General features: G+C 45.1%; 1 protein-coding gene across 2 annotated transcripts in view; it reads right to left on the bottom strand.

The window, feature by feature from the left end:
• ttll4 (tubulin tyrosine ligase-like family, member 4) overlaps positions 1-18,982 on the bottom strand; it is a 92,358-nt gene that overhangs the window by 38,967 nt on the left and 34,409 nt on the right. For both annotated transcript variants that reach the window (XM_084478753.1, XM_084478752.1), the window contains exons 5-9: positions 12,981-13,140; positions 12,656-12,735; positions 10,272-10,338; positions 3,838-3,938; positions 3,608-3,718 (exon numbers count right to left, since the gene is read on the bottom strand). In XM_084478753.1, coding sequence (XP_084334879.1) covers positions 3,608-3,718; positions 3,838-3,938; positions 10,272-10,338; positions 12,656-12,735; positions 12,981-13,140 — 519 coding nt within the window. The remainder of the gene's footprint in view (positions 1-3,607; positions 3,719-3,837; positions 3,939-10,271; positions 10,339-12,655; positions 12,736-12,980; positions 13,141-18,982) is intronic.

Genomic DNA, 18,982 nt, shown 5'->3' on the forward strand with positions numbered 1-18,982 from the left:
CGCATTTTCTATTATCGATAACCCCCCCCCCCCTGTGATTGGTAGATCATCTACCAAATAAGTAAATGCATAGATACAGTCTATGAGAAAACAGTAAATCAGAACGCTGCGCACGCGAAGCCAGTTGTTTCGCGCACCTGTATCTCGCGCTGCAAGGATTTTCACATAGTCTGACCCTGGAGTTTGGCGCCACGTCTGAGGGTCTGATTATAATTTCATCAACAGTAATTCTGTATTGCATCTACCGTTGATGCAATACAGAATTACTGTTGATGAAATTATAATCAGACCCTCCCAGACCCCCCCCCCCCAAAAAAAAAAAAAACTCATCGGATCTACACGATTCACACAAGTCACCCAAACAGCCGCCGAAAAGCGCGCTGTTTGCATCCCTGAGTACCAGAGACGCAGTCGTTTATTCATAATATCCTCCGGAGGCGCACACAGCTTTTGGCCGTGTTCTATAAGATATTCTAGAACACTCCGGGAGCTCCGGCGGGAGACCTGGAGCTCTATATCTAAATATTATAATACAATCTATAATCTATAATATAATATCAGTGTGGGTGGAGTGTGGGTGCACACAGTTTTTCGTAATTCATTTTGTTCGTAATTCATTTATATAATTTGTAAATTTTAATGTAATAATGTAATAATTGTCAACCTTAATTTTGGGGGGGCCCCCCCAGGTAGCCTACTTGGTGCCCTATGCGCTCTGCGTACTCTGCGTATGGGGAGCGGCGGCCCTGGGCCTACCTAAAAGACAGGCGCTTGTACAAACAAATAAATAGACTTTAGGCCACATGCAGGAACGAAAATAATCGCCCTTTATAATAAAGGAGGATAACAATGAAATTACTTAGTAGCCAAACAACATTTTGACAAAGCAGGTGCGGGCTTGTGGAACGGAAAATTAAGATAGCCTTTCTTACCTTTGGACAGCATATAAAATTGCTCCTAGCTATCAACAGATGCATCAAGAGAGCCAAAAGGCAGTCTGATCAAACCAAGTTTTTATTAGGGAAAAACAGCATGTCAACATGTGCTGGGAGGAGACTAGTGCGGAGCCTATTGACCAAAACATCTGCAGCGGAAAAAACCCGCTCAGCAGGGACGGACGTGGCAGGGACAGAGAGGTAAGCATTCGCGATGTGCATGTTCATTCGCATCCGTCGCCAATTGAGGCCAAATGAAACGGCATGTTTGAATTAAGGATATTGTCTTGGCTGTTCTTTATTTTGTGCCGTGGGTAGGCCTAGGCTACAGCAGGCAAGGTCAGCTCGACTCGCTTCCAATAACTTAAAAAATATATTTTATTTATTTCACAATTCAAAAATGAACAAAACTGTCTTCTAAATAAAGTAAATGATACTGGGAAACGAATAAACCATTATAAGCAACGAGTGAACTTAATAAGCGATCAAAATACTTTTTGCAACCACCGCCTCTTTCCCTTGACGTTTAGTTTTCACCTTAAATATGCGACAGATGTAATTAAGGCAACCTGGTCTCACAGGAATCCATGAAATGAGTCGCTCTACGTCCCGTTTACAAGAAATAATGCCCATAAAAGGTTCGAATATTAAGGGCTGCCTAATATTCTTTCGAATATTAGGCTATAAAAAAAATTTAATATTCGAATAAGTTCGGAGTCAAAGCCCTAGTCCATACACAGGTAAACAGTGAAACAAAATTTAAAAACAGCGTTTGTTATCTCGTTCCACCGCTGGCTTTTTTGTCGTAAGCTTTGGAAAATGCCTGCGGAAGCGATGCAGAGACAGCTTCATGCTACCAGCGTCTGTCTCGTATGGTGTGGAATGAGAGCTTGTGAAGGGACGCAGGTGCGCTTGCTGCGCGGCTGCGTGCTTGCGCAATAGCAGACTGCCTGTACCGTTTCTATACCGTTTATACCATACACCCCTAGTGTATTGTGTATATTGTTTATCTGTACATGATTAATAATAATAATAAAAACTAATAGTGCTACAGAACCAACATTAGTTCCGTCCATTAATTCTTGTTTATTTGAAAAAATGGGAAAAAATGTTAACGGCCCAAATGTTAAAAATCGACTTTGACCCTCGGGAACGAATAATCGAATATTCTGACCCATCCCTACCACCGACCCGCGCTGTTCAGGCGTCCGACCCGACCCGCACCCGTGTCCGACACAGTACATTATTTTTCACCCGTTTCATCCAAATTGTGCGGGTCACCGCAGGACTCTGGCCGAGATAACCCCCACTACGAGTCTTTAATTGTTGTGGAAGTACCAGAGACGTCTGAGAACCCGACGCAATCTTTAATTCATAATATCATCCAAAGGTGCACACAGTTTTTGGACGTGATATTATATAGATACCTATATATTATATATAATATTATATATTATTATTTAGATATAGTGCTCCAGGAGACCGCAAATGGCAACAATCACTTTCTCCTCCTGCTGCATTCACTCTGGACTGCAGCGAGTGAACGCTGATTGGCTGTTATGTTACGTCCCTCAGGGAGTGAACGCTGATTGGCTGTTATGTTACGTCACTCAGGGAGTGAACGCTGATTGGCTGTTATGTTACGTCCCTCAGGGAGTGAACGCTGAATGGCCGTTATGTTACGTTCCTCAGGGAGTGAACGCTGATTGGCATTGAGGGAGTTGTCGTATTCAATCCACAAGCGCCAAAAAGTCACTGTCTGCCTTTTCTCGGTCAAGAAGGCACCAAATTAGAAATGTATGTTATTATTCGACTACATATATGACCCACTTTCAACACAGATTCATGTCTCCACCGGTGAGTTAAGGACAAAATTGCTGCCAAATCAAAGCATCAAAAATGTTCTGCTGTATTGGGGCTACAGTTTGATGTAAGTTGCAAAGTTTTAGCATGCACACACAAGTTGACCTACATTGGGTAAAAATATATTGACTTATGTTGTCATTTGGTTCTTTACAAAAATGTTTAATCTTGAGAGATAAACCAAGGCCACTCCTTAGTTGGGCCCTGAACGTTTAGATGAGCTGATTTATACTAATAATATTAAAATTATTATTATTGTAAATTGACATGAGATATTGTAAACGTTCACAATCATGCTCTATGCTCTGTGATATTTTGTTTATCATAATTTCTATTAACTTCTGCAAAGCGCACATAGTGGTCATGTAGATCGGTCGTCTCCCTGTCTTTTGCGCGGATCACACATGAGCAGATCTTGCAAACAACTTCAGTCGTGTCCCTTGGCTGTCCACTCTCATCAGGTCTAAATCCAAAAAAATGCCATATAGGCGAGGTAGTAACCTTTTTAGCAACCAACGCCATTGTTTCAACTTCTTAAGTGAAGCTACTTTTTTTTCCCCTACGTGCAAAAGCCCGGATGAAAAGCCTGGATGAGTAATTAGGTTAGTAAAATAACAAAATGATATCCTGGTCAACTGGACACCTCAGGGAAGGCATTCTCTATTCCTCTCATTATCTCATTTACTATTAAATGGATGAAGCAATCATTCCATAATAAACATGCTCTGTGTGGAGCAGCTGTCCGGTGCATGAGCCCAGCTGGAGCTCATGGGCCATGCAGTCCAACCCCCTAAAGTGTGTGGCCGTACTTTTGGTGGTCTTGAAGTGGGACCTGGCGATGATGTGTCGGACCACGTTGGGAGTCACCGAACTCATCTTCCACTTCAGAAGCCTCCTCTTGTCCTGAGGAAGCATCTCCACTAGGGGGAGACAGAGACACATCTCAGTACCACACACACACACACACACACACACACACACACACACACACACACACACACACACACACACACACACACACGGCTTGGGGTGAACTGACCTCTCTCGTTGGCCGTGCTGAAGTACAGCGTGGGGGGGCAGAAGGGGAACAGGCTGGGGACCAGGGCCGACCTCTCTTCCACGCCCACAGAGTCCTCCACTCTGAGAACATGAGTTAAGAGCATAGGGATCAAACACCTTTACAGTTCATACAGTTCATACATCCGACTACGGATGTAAATGTCTGTGTTGATAGAATAATGTTAGAAATAAAACTATTCTTGCATCACATTGCATTTAGTTTATACTTCCCTGTAGTTGGAAGCAGGCTACGGCAGCGGCGGACAGATATTACCTAGGCACCTACTGCTAGGTGTCCCGACTGGGGTGCGCTTCTCTGTTTACGTGTGAATTGGTTGCTACACCAGAGCAAAGTAAAATTCCGCCTCTGCTGAGAAAGTAGTCCCTCAAAATGTAATGCGATCATTGCGATGCAAGGGTAGTTTTATGTCTAACATTATTCTATCAACACAGATATTTACATCGATAGTCTGGCGTTATAATTGTTTTGCCTCGGGTGTACTGTGGAGTGGGTAAAAATGTTTTTATTGGCAGGCTAGCAGAAACTGTCGACTTGCGCTAGCCTAGCACCAGCGATCTGCAACTAGAAGGACTGAATGAAAAGTGTTGAAAACGGTTTCCAATGATAAATAACACACACATTCCCATTTAACAACTGTAAGGGTTCAGTGTATTAAAACACGCTTTATTCCAATAAAGCTTCAAAAAGCAGTGTCTCTTGGGTCTCCTCTTGGTCCAGGTGACAGGAGAGCTTCAATGTAACAAACCCCCCTCTCACAAGACCGGGGGTCGGGCCATAGAACGGGCACACGTCTTAAGACTCCTTTATGTCTTGAGTTTAATACGCTGGATGGTACGGATGGCCCTGCATGCGCAGTGTGCACAAAGGTTTGGGGCATTAGGGAGGTCTGGTGGAGAGGTCTGGAGGTCTAGTGGGGAGGTCTGGAGGTCTGGTGGGGAGGTCTGGAGGTCTGGAGGTCTAGTGGGGAGATCTGGAGGTCTGTTGAGGAGGTCTGGAGGTCTGGAGGTCTGGTGGGGAGGTCTAGTGGGGGAGGTCTGGAGGTCTAGTGGGGGAGGTCTGGTGGGGAGGTCTGGAGGTCTAGTGGGGAGGTCTGGAGGTCTAGTGAGGTCTGAAGGTCTAGTGGGGAGGTCTGGAGCTCTAGTGGGGAGGTCTGGTGGGGAGGTCTGGAGGCCTGGGGGGGGGGGGGGTCTAGTGGGGAGGTCTGGAGGTCTAGTGGGGAGGTGGGGAGGTCTGGTGGGGAGGTCTGGAGGTCTAGAAGGTGAGGTTTGGTTTGGAGGTTCAGTTCAGTTCAGTTTAACTTCATTGTCCCAAAAGGGAAACTTGTCTTGCAGTCAGGTACACAAATAGCACAAGATACACAAGGACAACAAAGAGATAGACACAGGCTAATATAAGTTCAAAAACTGTCATACTTATCTAGTCATCAGATTTAAATACATTTACAGGTATGTGCAAAGAATTGTGCAAATTGAGCAAACGTATTGCGCTAGGATTAAAAGAGTTCTTTGTCCGATTGGACTTATAAAAAGGGACTCTTAGTCTCCGGCCTGAGGGAAGCGCCTCAAATCAACAATGAAGGGAATGATTTTTACAGTCCAATTTAGACATTGCTTTCTGAAAAACCTGCTTCTCAGAAATGTTCAGCAAGGATACTTGTGGACAGCTAATCAACTTCCCAGCCACTATCACAATATGACTGAGGTTGATTTTGTCCCCAAGGCTGATGCCCCCATACCAGGCAATAAAAGAAAAGGTGAGAAGAGATTCTATAAAGGATTTTGTAAAATAAAGACAACATAACCTTATCGACATTGAAAGAGTTAAACTTCCAAAGAAGTACAATCGTTGTTGTCCCTTCTTGCAAATAGTATCAGTATTAACGTCAAATTTGAGTTTATTGTCTATCATTGTTCCCAGATATTTATTCTGGTCAACCATCTCTATGGAGCTTCCATTTATGTAAGAAGGTGGAGGAGAACAAGATTGCTTTCTTCTAAAATCAATGGCCATATCTTTTGTCTTTGAGATGTTAAGCTGAAGAAAAGACTTGTCACACCAACTGACAAACTCATCAACCACTGGCCCATGCTCAGACTCATGTTTATGCAGTAAACTAACAATAACTGTGTCATCATTTCAGGATGTGTCTATTAATATGCTGACTTCTACAGTCAGTGTAAAGGATGTACAGTAGAGGGCAAAGTACAGAACCCTGGGGAGAGCCAGTGGAAGAGACACGCCTTTCTGAGAGACAACCATTTACCTTTACTCGTGTTCTGTTAGTTAAAAAATCCATAATCCAGCTCACAAGATTAAATTTGATAGTAGTTTACTGACTAAAACATGTGGCTGGATAGTATTAAAAGCATCACTCTTATACATTGGGATATGGACTGGCTTGTTTTGTGTTTTATGCAAACCTGTCATTATTTTAACATGCTGCCTTCAAGTTGTTACTGCCTAGTCTCTCTTCTATCTTATTTTTATATTGTAATTTAGCCCTCTTGATTTCTGCTCTTACCTCCTTTGTTGCCTCTTTATTTCACCCTTATCCCCATTGTGAAAAGCACTGTTTTTTCATTAGCACTTGTTTCAGGGAACTAGTGACCTATGGCTTATTATTTGCATACACTTTTACATGTTTTTTAGGAATAAAAGAATCCTCACAAAAAGAGATAACAGCATACAGTGTCAGTCAGCTCATCAATATCTGAAGCAGAGTCCTTGAAGACAGTCCAATCTGTGCAATCAAAACAACCTTGTAATTGAGAAACAGACTCATCATTCCAGACCTTAATCTCTCTAGTTTTTACTTTCCCCCACTTAAGCACAGGTCTTTACACAGGGGTGAGATGGATAGCGCAGTGATCTGAGGAACCGAGGGGGGGCAGAGCCTCCTTAATTGAGCCATAGCACATGTCCAAAGTCTTATTTTTCCTAGTTGGGCATGTGACGTATTGATAGAGGTTGAGACTTTTACTCTGTTTTTATTAAAATCTCCCATAAGGAGACACGGGGCATCCAGGGACAGAGATTGAAGTCTTTGAGTCACCTTGTGAATAGTATCAGCAGCAGTTTGTGTGTTAGCTTAGGGTGTATGTATACTACAGTCACAAATATCTGGGGGAATTCTCTTGGGAGATAGAACGGGCGAACAGAGATAGAAAGCAATTTGATGTCAGCTGTGCATATTGATTCCCTGACGGTGATGTTGCTACACCACCGCTGGTTTATGTATACGCACACACCACCACCCTGAGATTTACCCGTACATTCGGTGTCCCTGTCCAACCTGACAGACGCTGATCGATAAATCTGCATCAGTGGCTCTAGACGACAGCCACATCTCACTGAAGGCCATAATACAGGCGTTCCCGAATTCATGTAAATTGTTTGAATTTGCTTGCAGCTCATCGATCTTATTTCTGAGCGACTGGACGCCTCCTCTCCTTCCCCGTTTCCTCTCCTTGTGAAGGAGGTCTGGAGGTCTGCAGGGCTGGAGGTCAAGTGGGGAGGACTGGAGGTCTAGTGAGGAGGTCTGGAGGTCTAGTGGGGGAGGTCTGGTGAGGAGGTCTGCAGGTCTGGAGGTCTAGTGGGGAGGTCTGGAGGTCTAGTGGGGAGGTCTGGAGGTCTAGTGGGGAGGTCTGGTGGGGAGGTCTGGAGGTCTGGAGGTCTGGATGTCTAGTGGGGAGGTCTGGAGGTCTAGTGGGGGAGGTCTGGTGAGGAGGTCTGCAGGTCTGGAGGTCTAGTGGGGAGGTCTGGAGGTCTAGTGGGGAGGTCTAGAGGTCTGGAGGTCTAGTGGGGAGGTCTGGAGGTCTAGTGGGGAGGTCTGGAGGTCTAGTGGGGAGGTCTGGTGAGGAGGTCTAGTGGGGAGGTCTGGCGGGGAGGTCTGGTGGGGAGGTCTGGAGGTCTAGTGGGGAGGTCTGGAGGTCTGGTGGGGAGGTCTGGAGGTCTAGAGGTCTGCAGGTCTGGAGGTCTGGAGGTCTAGTGGGGAGGTCTGGAGGTCTAGTGAGGAGGTCTGCAGGTCTAGTGGGGGAGGTCTGGTGAGGAGGTCTGCAGGTCTGGAGGTCTAGTGGGGAGGTCTGGAGGTCTAGTGGGGAGGTCTGGTGAGGAGGTCTGGAGGTCTGGAGGTCTGGTGAGGAGGTCTGGAGGTCTAGTGGGGAGAGGTCTGGAGGTCTGCAGGTCTGGAGGTCTGGTGGTCTGGAGGTCTGGTGGGGAGGTCTGGAGGTCTGGTGAGGAGGTCTGGAGGTCTGGTGGGGAGGTCTGGAGGTCTGGAGGTCTAGTGAGGAGGTCTGGTGAGGAGGTCTAGTGGGGAGGTCTGGTGAGGAGGTCTGGAGGTCTAGCGGGGAGGTCTGGTGAGGAGGTCTGGTGAGGAGGTCTGGTGAGGCGGTCTGGAGGTCTAGTGGGGAGGTCTAGTGGGGAGGTCTGGTGAGGAGGTCTGGTGAGGAGGTCTGGAGGTCTAGTGGGGAGGTCTGGTGAGGAGGTCTGGTGAGGAGGTCTGGAGGTCTAGTGGGGAGGTCTGGTGAGGAGGTCTGGTGAGGAGTGCTGGTTCGTCTGTACCGAGGGGCCACTGTGAGAGCACGGCCCACTTACGCTCCAATGAAAAAACACAACTTTGAAGGTACAGTGTCTTTCAAATGATCATCCAAACAGAACAGCTGTTTGTTGAGCAAAGCTTCAATGAAATGGCACGATGACTGATCGGCATAAAGGAGAAATAAAGTCTATTGCCTTGACTACTAGACTACTATTGGGTAGAGCTAGTAGGTTTTTGGTATATTTTCCATAATTGAAAACACATCTAGAGAAGATCAGGAGGAAGCGGAACGATAAATAGTCAACAACGATTCATCTATATTCCACATGTCATAAACCATGGACAACAATGCAAATGTTTTCAACAAGGTCAAAGTCCCAGGATTGTTTGATACACTTATGTCTTACATCAATTGTTCCAATGAATTTTCCTCACTCTAACAAACCGAGCACAATGTGTGATCCCAGTGTTGAAGGAACCAACTCACATGACAGTCATATCGGACGGATGGCTGAAGAACAACAGATGACTGGATGGTTTCTTCTAATCCTCTCAGATGGTGGCAGCACTAGTGTTCACAGAGCCGTGATGAGCTAACCCTCGGCTGTGTGCTTCATAAAGCCAGCAAGGGGGGAGCAGGGGCATGCGCTAGCAGCACAATAGAGACCCTATCCAGTGTTGTTTGGAGAATGCACTGTGGAGCAACGCAAGGCCTTTAGCTCACACAACAACAATAGAGTAGAGCTTTCCACCACTCTCTGCTGGAATTCACAGACCTATTGACAATACACTGCTGCTAGCGCTACACACTGCTGCTAGAGCTACACACTGCTGCTAGGGCTACAAACTGCTGCTAGAGCTACACACTGCTGCTAGGGCTACACACTGCTGCTAGCGCTACACACTGCTGCTAGGGCTACACACTGCTGCTAGGGCTACACACTGCTGCTAGCGCTACACGAAAACGCATAGGTCCGTTTTTATCTTATCCACCCTGGGACCTGGTTTCATAAAGTTGCTTGCAGACTTGCAGACATGTCCACTTCCCCCATAGTGTATTGCAGTGTATCCTAGTGTATCCTCTCTCGCCAATCGTAAACTATCCACGATGGTCACTCCCACTTACCTTTGTTATCTGTGTATTACCTACCCACAATGCAAACGTTTCCCTATAAGAATCTTGTCCACCAATTGTCTCACTGAATGTATCCTTGGTAACTTTGCTGCCCGTACTTTCCCATGATCATGCTCTAATATTAAATCAAATATTTTGCTGGCCGACGTGTCCTAAAAATAAGTTTCTCTTCATCAACACTGCAGCTAGCGCAACACACTGCTCCAATACACAGATTTTTGATTCAGTTAGTCTCGCCGTTTCTTTATCTATTCTCTTGGAGTGAGGCTGTTGGAAGATTCTTGGTTATCCTCTCTGAGTTTAGTGTTTATATTCCATCGCCATGCCTTCATAAGACACTCCAAACTAGTACATGCTGCCCTCTAGTTGTACAACATCATCTAACACTTAACTATGTGTATTTACACTGTGCGTGAGGGAGTCTATATGCCTGTGGTTGTGTGCATGTGTACTGACATAGGTAGATACTAGGGGTGCAACAATACGCGTAGTCATACCAACATTTTTCAATATGGGTCTAACGATTTGTTTGACACAATTTAATAAATCAAATCAAATAAAAATTGTTTAATAATGTTGGGTTTCTTTTAACCCTGCTGTACCGAAAAACATACCGAACCGTGACTTAAAAACCAAGGTACGTACCAAATCGTGACTTTAGTGTATCGTTACACCCCTAGTAGATAAACATGCATGTTGTGTACGATGTGTGTGTCTCACCTGTACAGAGGATCGAGAGAAGCAGCAGCATAGGGAACACAGATGATAGAAGAACAGTCAGAACTTTCTAAAAGTAAAAACACAAAACAATGTTAACTCATCTCTCCTTCTGCTCCCCTCATCCTACTGGTTACCCTGACTACCTGTCTGCCCTCATCCTACTGGTTAGCCTGACTACCTGTCTGCCCTCATCCTACTGGTTACCCTGACTACCTGTCTGCCCTCATCCTACTGGTTACCCTGACTACCTGTCTGCCCTCATCCTACTGGTTAGCCTGACTACCTGTCTGCCCTCATCCTACTGGTTAGCCTGACTACCTGTCTGCCCTCATCCTACTGGTTAGCCTGACTACCTGTCTGCTTCTCCTCCCCTCATCCTACTGGTTACCCTGACTACCTGTCTGCCCTCATCCTACTGGTTACCCTGACTACCTGTCTGCCCTCATCCTACTGGTTACCCAGACTACCTGTCTTTCTGACTACCTGTCTGCCCTGTCCATTCATGCTATATAGTGTATATTCGATATGCTAAAGAGGTCTCATTATGCAAATTGTGTGGTTAATCATTTCATTTTGGGCAAGCACATTATTTCTTATCTGTTTATTGCCACAGAACAGCTTTCAGTCAGAAACGCTTGTTTTAAGTGTGTGTCAGAGATGACACAGCTGTAAACATCGCCCTATCAAACGCCTCGGTTCAGCCATACCTTTGACCTAGACATACCTAGAGTCTGACACCCAATCACATTCAGGGCCAAAAGGTTGTATCGACCAGTAACACTGCTGCAACAAAGTAGTTATTTTGTAGCTATTAGGGCTGGGCGATATACCGGTAGTAAGAGTTATACCGGTATATTTTTGAAAGAGACCATAACAAGAATATACCATACTGGTATATTATATATTATTTTGATGTTGCCTTGCGGGGAACTGCGCATTTCTCCGACGCTCCATTTTTCCGACCTCTCAATAACCCAAAAAATTCCCATTGGTCCTACAGCCCACTAATCCCTTTATTTCGAAAAAAAATAACCCCTCTGCTCCGAAATCCCATTGTTCCAACCATAAAGGCTTTTGTGATCACCTCCCATGATCTAAGATCTGAATCAACAATAACAGGCAACATTACTTTCCTTTGATATTATGAATCTTAAACGTCTCTGGTCCTTCCACAACAAGTAAAGACTCGTAGTGGGGGTTATCTTGGCCATGGTGGAGAAGGAATTGGGAGAATGGAACTTTGGCTTTGACTCCCTGAAGTCCAGATTGAACCTCGACATGGAGGAGAAAGGGATTGTTGCCCGGGATTGTTTCCCGCCGGGGCTCCGCCGCCGAGAGTCCGGGGGCTCTGCTCCGGGAGTCTGGTGGGAGTCCAGTCTGGTGGGAGTCCAGTGGGAGTCCGGTGGGAGTCCAGTCTGGTGGGAGTCCGGTGGCTCTGCTCCGGGAGTCCGGTGGGAGTCCAGTCTGGTGGGAGTCTGGTGGAAGTGGGAGTCTGGTGGGAGTCCAGTCTGGTGGGAGTCCGGTGGCGGTGGGAGTCCGGTGGGAGTCCAGTCCGGTGGGAGTCCGGTGGGAGTCCGGAGACGGCAACAATCCCTTTCTCCTCCATGCCGCGGTTCAATCTGGACTTCAGATTGATTTAATTTGCACTAGTTTGTTTTTAATATAATACTTAACAAGTTTCAAACAGGCAATGCTGTTGTTCATATCAGTTCTTATATGCACAGCTGTGCTTTGTTGAGCAAAAAAAAAAAAAAAGGTTGATGATGATTACTTGGCGATGAGTTAGAACTACACACATAGTTATATCGCAATATGAGTTTTGGTCCATATCGCAAAGCCCTAGTAGCTATATAACATTTCAGATGTAACAGAACCATAATTTCTATACATCACGATAACAGCCACACAGTTGACTGACGAAGTGTATATTATTTAATTTCTTATTTAGGTGGAAACTGCACCAGAATGCCCAAAAAAGTAGAACACGTCAACAGTTACAAAAGGTGGCTCACAGTTAGGTTAATCAATGACTGAATGTTGATCAACTTACAGTGAAGCTGTTGTCACTGATAACAATAGCATCTTCTAGACATGGTGATGCCAGAACTCCACTGGCCTACTCTATCTAGACTTATATGAGGATACTTTCTGTGACTTGGTGTAATCACAAAGAGACAGAGGAATGTGCTAAATGCAAACAAGAGAGATTTTCTGTAGGAGAACTACCTTTGGTGTGGACTCTGAGCTTTGTAGCTTAGCAGACACATTGAAGCACAGGGAAAAACTGAAAAAGCATAATATCAGCCCTTTAACTGTGCAGTCAACACTACCCTACATGCATGCAACACTAGTGTGTACATGTATGCCGCATGCAGTGTGTTTACCGTCGTCATCGCATCCTTCTTCCACCTCATCAGGAAACTCTTCCTCTTCACCATCCATCTGCATAGCAAAACACTCTTTTCTAAACACACACACACACACACACACACACACACACACACACACACACACACACACACACACACACACACACACACACACACACACACACACACACACACACACACACAATCTAAAACAAGTCACCAACTGAACTACATGTTAAAGTTACCAACTAAACCAATTTAAAAGGTAACTTAGTAAACCAGTTGTAAAGTTCATCATCTAAACCAGTTTTTATCAGATTAAAGAGTTGATCTGACTCACCCAGAGAGCTCCGTGCCTCCGTCAAACTCCTCCCCCGTGGGGGAGGGGTGTGGGGCAAGAGATGCAGATGAGGAGGGCCTGGTCAGCTTGGTCAGGTGGATGGCAGAGATCTGATTGGCCACAGCTCCCACGGCGGCTCCAGCCAGACAGGAAGCAGGTTCTAGTAAGAGAACAGGTGAGGTCTTTACGGGAGGAGTTCTGGGGAGGAGCTAAAGACTTGCACTGCGCCATATTAATTCCCAAGTTTTGAAAAGAATTTGAAGCAAATAAGAAATGCTGTTTTTGATTCGTTTATTTGGTTTAGAACAAATAGTTTTGGATGCATGCATCGGCTTTGAATTGGTTTGTTACTTTTAAATAGGGCTGTACAATATATAAAATTTTTATCACAATGACGATATTGGCTTCCCACGATGACACGTAGTGTTCTCGCAATATTTCAAATGCGTGCTCACCACCCACATTTTTTTTTTAAATAATGCATCCGCAAAAAAAAGAAAACCAAAAAAGAAACGAGCCCCGCCCACGCCCATTCTCAATATGAGAATGAGGAGTTGTCGTCACGGCACAGAGCTTTGTGTTATTGTTGAAATGGTAGCTGCTAGCAGAGGAGGTTGTTGCAATTCTGTACTGTTTTAACAATGCCTGGAAATAACTGCTGCGTTAAAAACTGCTCCAATGCCTCACACGATCGTCGAGGAAACCATAAGAACAGTGGGTTACAGTTTGTCAGGTTCCCTAAATGGACAACGCACTGAAGGCTGCTCCACACTACAAGATTTTTTAATCTTATGCGATTTTGAGTCGGATGTACACCACACACATAAAGAGAATCTCAGCCGATTTGTTGCTCTCCGATCGTAAATACAAATACATGAGATTCGAACGCAAGACGGAACACCACACACTATAGGACAATCTTGTCTGATAATTGCACGCTGCAGGGCCGTGGAGGTAGAACTAGAGCAACTCGCGTCAACAGTGAAAATGGATCAGCGTCTTTTGACAGCAGTGGTTTCCGCGGTGCTTATGCTTACATAAAGCTGACCCCACACTACAAGATAAATGTCCCGATATCGGGGCCGATTTGCCCCTTACGAGAATCGGGGTGGCGTTCCCATGGCAGCCGAATCGGGACGAAAATCGGCCAAGATTATCCTGTCTGCCGTAGTGTTCTAAGATAGAATCTCATAAACTTAAGACCTCCCGATCTCAAAATCGGGGTTATCCAACATGTTAGATATTTTCGGCATGTTGAGTGTGTAGTCAACATAATAGCGACGCACGCACACACAAACACACACGCAAAACACACACACACGCTGACCCGAAGGTGCTCCATAATGCCAAAGCGCATTCAATTCTCACTTTTCAATTTTCGTTTCCAAATATTTATTTAAAAACGAAAATATCTGTTTTAGTGCGTGTGTGTTAAATTAAATGTTTTTATATCTTAAACAAATTCCGTTGCAAATAGGAGGCGCGCAGCATCAATATCCTAACACAGACACATTTTGCAGATTGTAAATTGACATGATACATTGTAAACGTTCACAATCCTGCTCTATGCTCTGTGATATTTTGTTTATCATCATTTCTATTAACTTCTGCGAGGCGCATAAAGTGGTCATGTAGATCGGTCGTCTGCCCGTCTATTGCGCGTATCACACATGAGCAGATCTTGCACACAACGTCAGTCGTGTCCCTTGGCTGTCCTATTTGTTGTATATTTGTTGATGTTGTTATTGTCATGCGTCTGGTTATTTGCGCATGATTAAACATGAGTCTTTATATGGCGATAAAACAAAGCTTTGTTGCGTTTTTTTTCCTTCTTTTTGAAGTGGGGATCGGGGGTGCGCCAACCCGGTTGGGATGTAAAGGGGGTGCGCAGGAAAAAAAGTTTGGGAACCGCTGCTCTAGATCTACCATCTCTTGTCTCTCGATCTCTTGTCTCGTGCTGGATGACGTAGCCTACACGGCCGAGAATCGGATAAGATTATCCTGTAGTGTGGGGTGTTCCGTCTTGTGTTCTAATCTTATGTCGGATCGGAGAGCAAAAATCGGCTGCGATTCTCGTTAAGTGTGGGGTGTACTCCGACTCAAAAATCGCATAAGATAAAAAAATCGTGTAGTGTGGGGCAGCCTTAATATCAGAGAATATCCGCGTCTGTTCGGCCGCGGCGCAATTAATGAATAAAGATCATAAACATCATAAACTGAATGGCTGTAGTGTTCTGAGACACGGCCGTGGATGCCATCATGGCGGACAGGGTCAAACCCCTCCCCTCCCCCTCGTTTTTCGCCCGTGCCTAAAACCACCACTGCTTATAATGCTAAAGCCCAGTTCAGACCAAAGATTCGCGACGCAACTGCTTGCAACTCGCAACTCCTTGCGACTCCTTGCGACTCCTTGCGACGAGACGGGCTGAGACGTTCTAAAAACTGGGCAGTTCACACTGCTGCACCTGGCGGGGATTAGTTTTATTTTGGTTGAGAGTAGGCTAGAGTTGCTGTGTTTCGCCATTCTCCACTACTTCTGCATTGTAGTAATTCGCTGGAGCTTAGTTTGTTTAGATCCCGCTAGTTGCATTGCATTCTTTCGTAGTGGCGACTTCTCTACTGCAAGGGAAGCTCGGCTTCACCTAAAATTTCGAAAATTAAATGGTCAGATATATGTTGTGTTAACATTTCATTGATTAAAAATGCGTTAGAACACGTCCATCTCGAAGACGAGTCCGTTCAGAATCAGCTGCTTATCGCAGGTCGACTGACTTGATTTCCTTCTCATACACTTACGTGTTTAATTTGCGTGTGTTTAGACAGATGGGCGCGCACACACACGCACACTCATTCATTCTATTAAATACTCACTCGCGGTAAAACTATGTTTTCTCACGATCAAATACTCATCAATCCTAAAAGTAATGGGCTTGTACACGATGTCTGGGTCAAGAACATATGTGTTTGCTGTACGGTGTTTGCAGATGCATTGATTTAAAAGTACAACTTACCGCTGTATCAGCTGTTCTTTCCCAAATCATTTAACCAATCATTTACCCTAAAACTAGATTTTGTTTTGGAAGCCTGGGATATACTTTGCTCGAATGTATTATTGTTATTATTATTTTAACGCATGGCATAGCCTACTATACTTCATTCATGTTCATTCATGCAGGGGAAATAAATGTTTCCACAATCCACACGCTATTTCTATGCAGTTTCACACGTATGAATAATCTTTGACATCATAATATTTAACATGCAAGTGTAGTGGTGCCTGGTTGCTGCGGGGGAAAATCAGCTTTACGCTGGGTGCAAACTAGCAACGACACACGCGTCGGTGTAGAAAGTCAATTGCGCCGGGCGCAAGATAGGGCCCTTCTTCTGTTTGGCGCACATGGCTAATTTGCATACGTGCACAGGACTGTAGGAATGGGAACATGTCGGACTGGCAGCATTACGGGGGCGCGATTACGGGCTGGCGGAGTTACATTTAAAAATCGCGTAAGTAAAAATAAATAAGAAAAGCGGAATCAATTTGTGGCGCTCGTTGTTCAATCTGTGGCGCAGCGCCACACATTGGCCTATGTGTGGGAAACACTGCATCTATTCTGTAAACCAGGGGTGTCAAACTCAAACTGTACAGTGGGCCAAAATTGAAGTCTTGGCCAAGTCGCGGGCCTGAGTTGTTGACGGGGGGGGGGTTGCGATCTGTCGGAGTTGACGCGCCAGGGTTACCGCGCGTCAACTCGTTAACGCTGAAATGCGATATGCCGGCAGGCCAATTGCTTCACATTAATTGGGGACATTACATTATAACAGGGTCCACGGCTGGAATTGTTGACGGGGGGGGAGGTACAGGAGTACGGGCTGCCGGAGTTGACGCGCCAGGGTTACCACGCCGAGACGCGCGTTAACGCTGAAATGCGATATGCCGGCGGGCCAATTGCATTACATTAATTGGGGACATTACATTATAACAGGGTCCGCGGTCGGAATTGTTGACGGGGGAAGACTTTTCACCGGACTTTTTCGTTATGCACTCGTCGTGCAAATGCCTGTGGTGATTTTTCAAGTGCCGGTATAAATAGTTGACAACAGATCTCAGGTCAGTCAGGAACACGGAAGACACCGCGGCTTTGGCGATCACGAGAACGAGTAATATGGAACTGGTTTGGATTTTCCAAAACCGACACAGCGCAAACAACAGTTATTTGCAAAAATTTCAAAGATAAGGTTTGCACATCGGATGGCAACACAATGAACCTTTTTAACCACCTCAAAAGAAAGCACCCGAAAAAGTCTGCTGACCGTCAAACAGTAACTTGTACTGTTCAATAACTTGCAAAATAGTTAGAATAGTTAAAAACCAACATGAAAAAGAATCGTGGTAAGATCGTGGATCGTGATCCTGCCTGAAAAATCGTGATATGATATTTTTGCCATATCGCCCACCCCTACTGCATCAGCCACTTTTTCCCATGCAGCAAGCTTTCTTTTATTTGTAATGCCTCCTGCACTAAGTTAGCCAAAAAGTAATTTTTGGTTTAATGCCACCTTGATTATGAGCGTTTCCATTTTAGTGTTGGAGAAGTTTATTTTCTTCGCTCTCTTTGCCATTATAGTGGTGAGGGGAAACACATTCACATGGTTGATAAAGGGATGCGTTGTGACCTCTTCCTCATCATCAAACTGCTTATCCAATCAGATTGCGGGGGAAGCAGCTCCAGCAGGGGGCTCCAGACTTCCCTTTCCTTACCAAGGAAAGGGAAGTTTCTGAATGCAAATGATCTGATCATGCACGAGCATGGTACTTAAGTACAGGTGGGATTTATCAAGATAGATTACTTACTGATGTGCGTACTAGGGCTGCAACGATTCGTCGACAAAAATCGATAATAGAAATAGTCGACAATGAATTCCATTGTCGACAATTATCGCCAGACGTGTTTTTCCAACGGAGTGAGGCATCTCATTTCATTACAATCTCTGCCTAGAGTCACACATGTGCAATAGCGTCTCTGCCGAGCGGTAACATATACAGAAATGGTGGCGTCCTACACAGCAGCTACGCATACCAAAACTTCTAAAGTTTGGGAGAATTTTTGCCTGGATACGGCGAATAAAAAGATTACTTGCAAGGTTTGCAAAACAGACCTTGTGTATCACGGCAGCACCTCGGTGATGCACAAACATTTAAAGAGAAAGCACGTCGGACAGTTGATCAAAACGGAGTCTGACTGGCCTCGGTAAGATTCAAGTAACATTCAAGCCAATACGTTTTGTTTTTCAAATACAATTATTATCTCGGTGGATAACCGCGCCCGCGGTGTGGAAACCGTGTGCTTAAATCCTTCCCAGCGCTTCATCCGAGCAGTGTTTGTAATAACGCCATTTGTAATAACGGCGTTAGGTAACGCCGTTATTTTTTCATTAACGGGGTGATCTAACTAATTAATTTTTCCATTGTTACAACGCTGTTACTGACAGTTAAATGCGGTGCGTTACTATGAATTGATTGAATAAACTGTGTAATCCGAATGCACCCCTGGCTCCACACACAAAACTGCTAGTGAGGAGACCGGGTTTAACAAAGAGATAAGCGATTATGATTGGCTAAGGCAGAGTCGTGTTTCATGGTAGCCAATCGGAGCCAGTGTTTTTACACACAAGCCAGGATACGCGTGCCACACGCACAGGCACACACATACACCAAACAGATTCGATGAAGCAGTAGAAATGGCGAGTCCGGAGCAATCCGATAAAAAGTTGGCATTTTCAAGGTGGAGATATAAGCACTACTTCAAATTAGGGCTGAACGATTACTTGCATTTGCGATAATATCGCGATATGACAAAAGATTTTCTAACCGCAAAGGGTGCGATTTGATTGGTCACGTGACTTGCAGGGAGAGACGCTGCGCTTTAACCTGCTGCACAATGGCCTCAGGCTCGTCAGAAGAGCACACAGCTGAAAGTTTGGTACCAAAGAGGGGCGGCACA

The sequence above is a fragment of the Micromesistius poutassou genome, assembly GCF_964030765.1.
Source record: "Micromesistius poutassou genome assembly, chromosome: 14".
Taxonomy (NCBI): domain Eukaryota; kingdom Metazoa; phylum Chordata; class Actinopteri; order Gadiformes; family Gadidae; genus Micromesistius; species Micromesistius poutassou.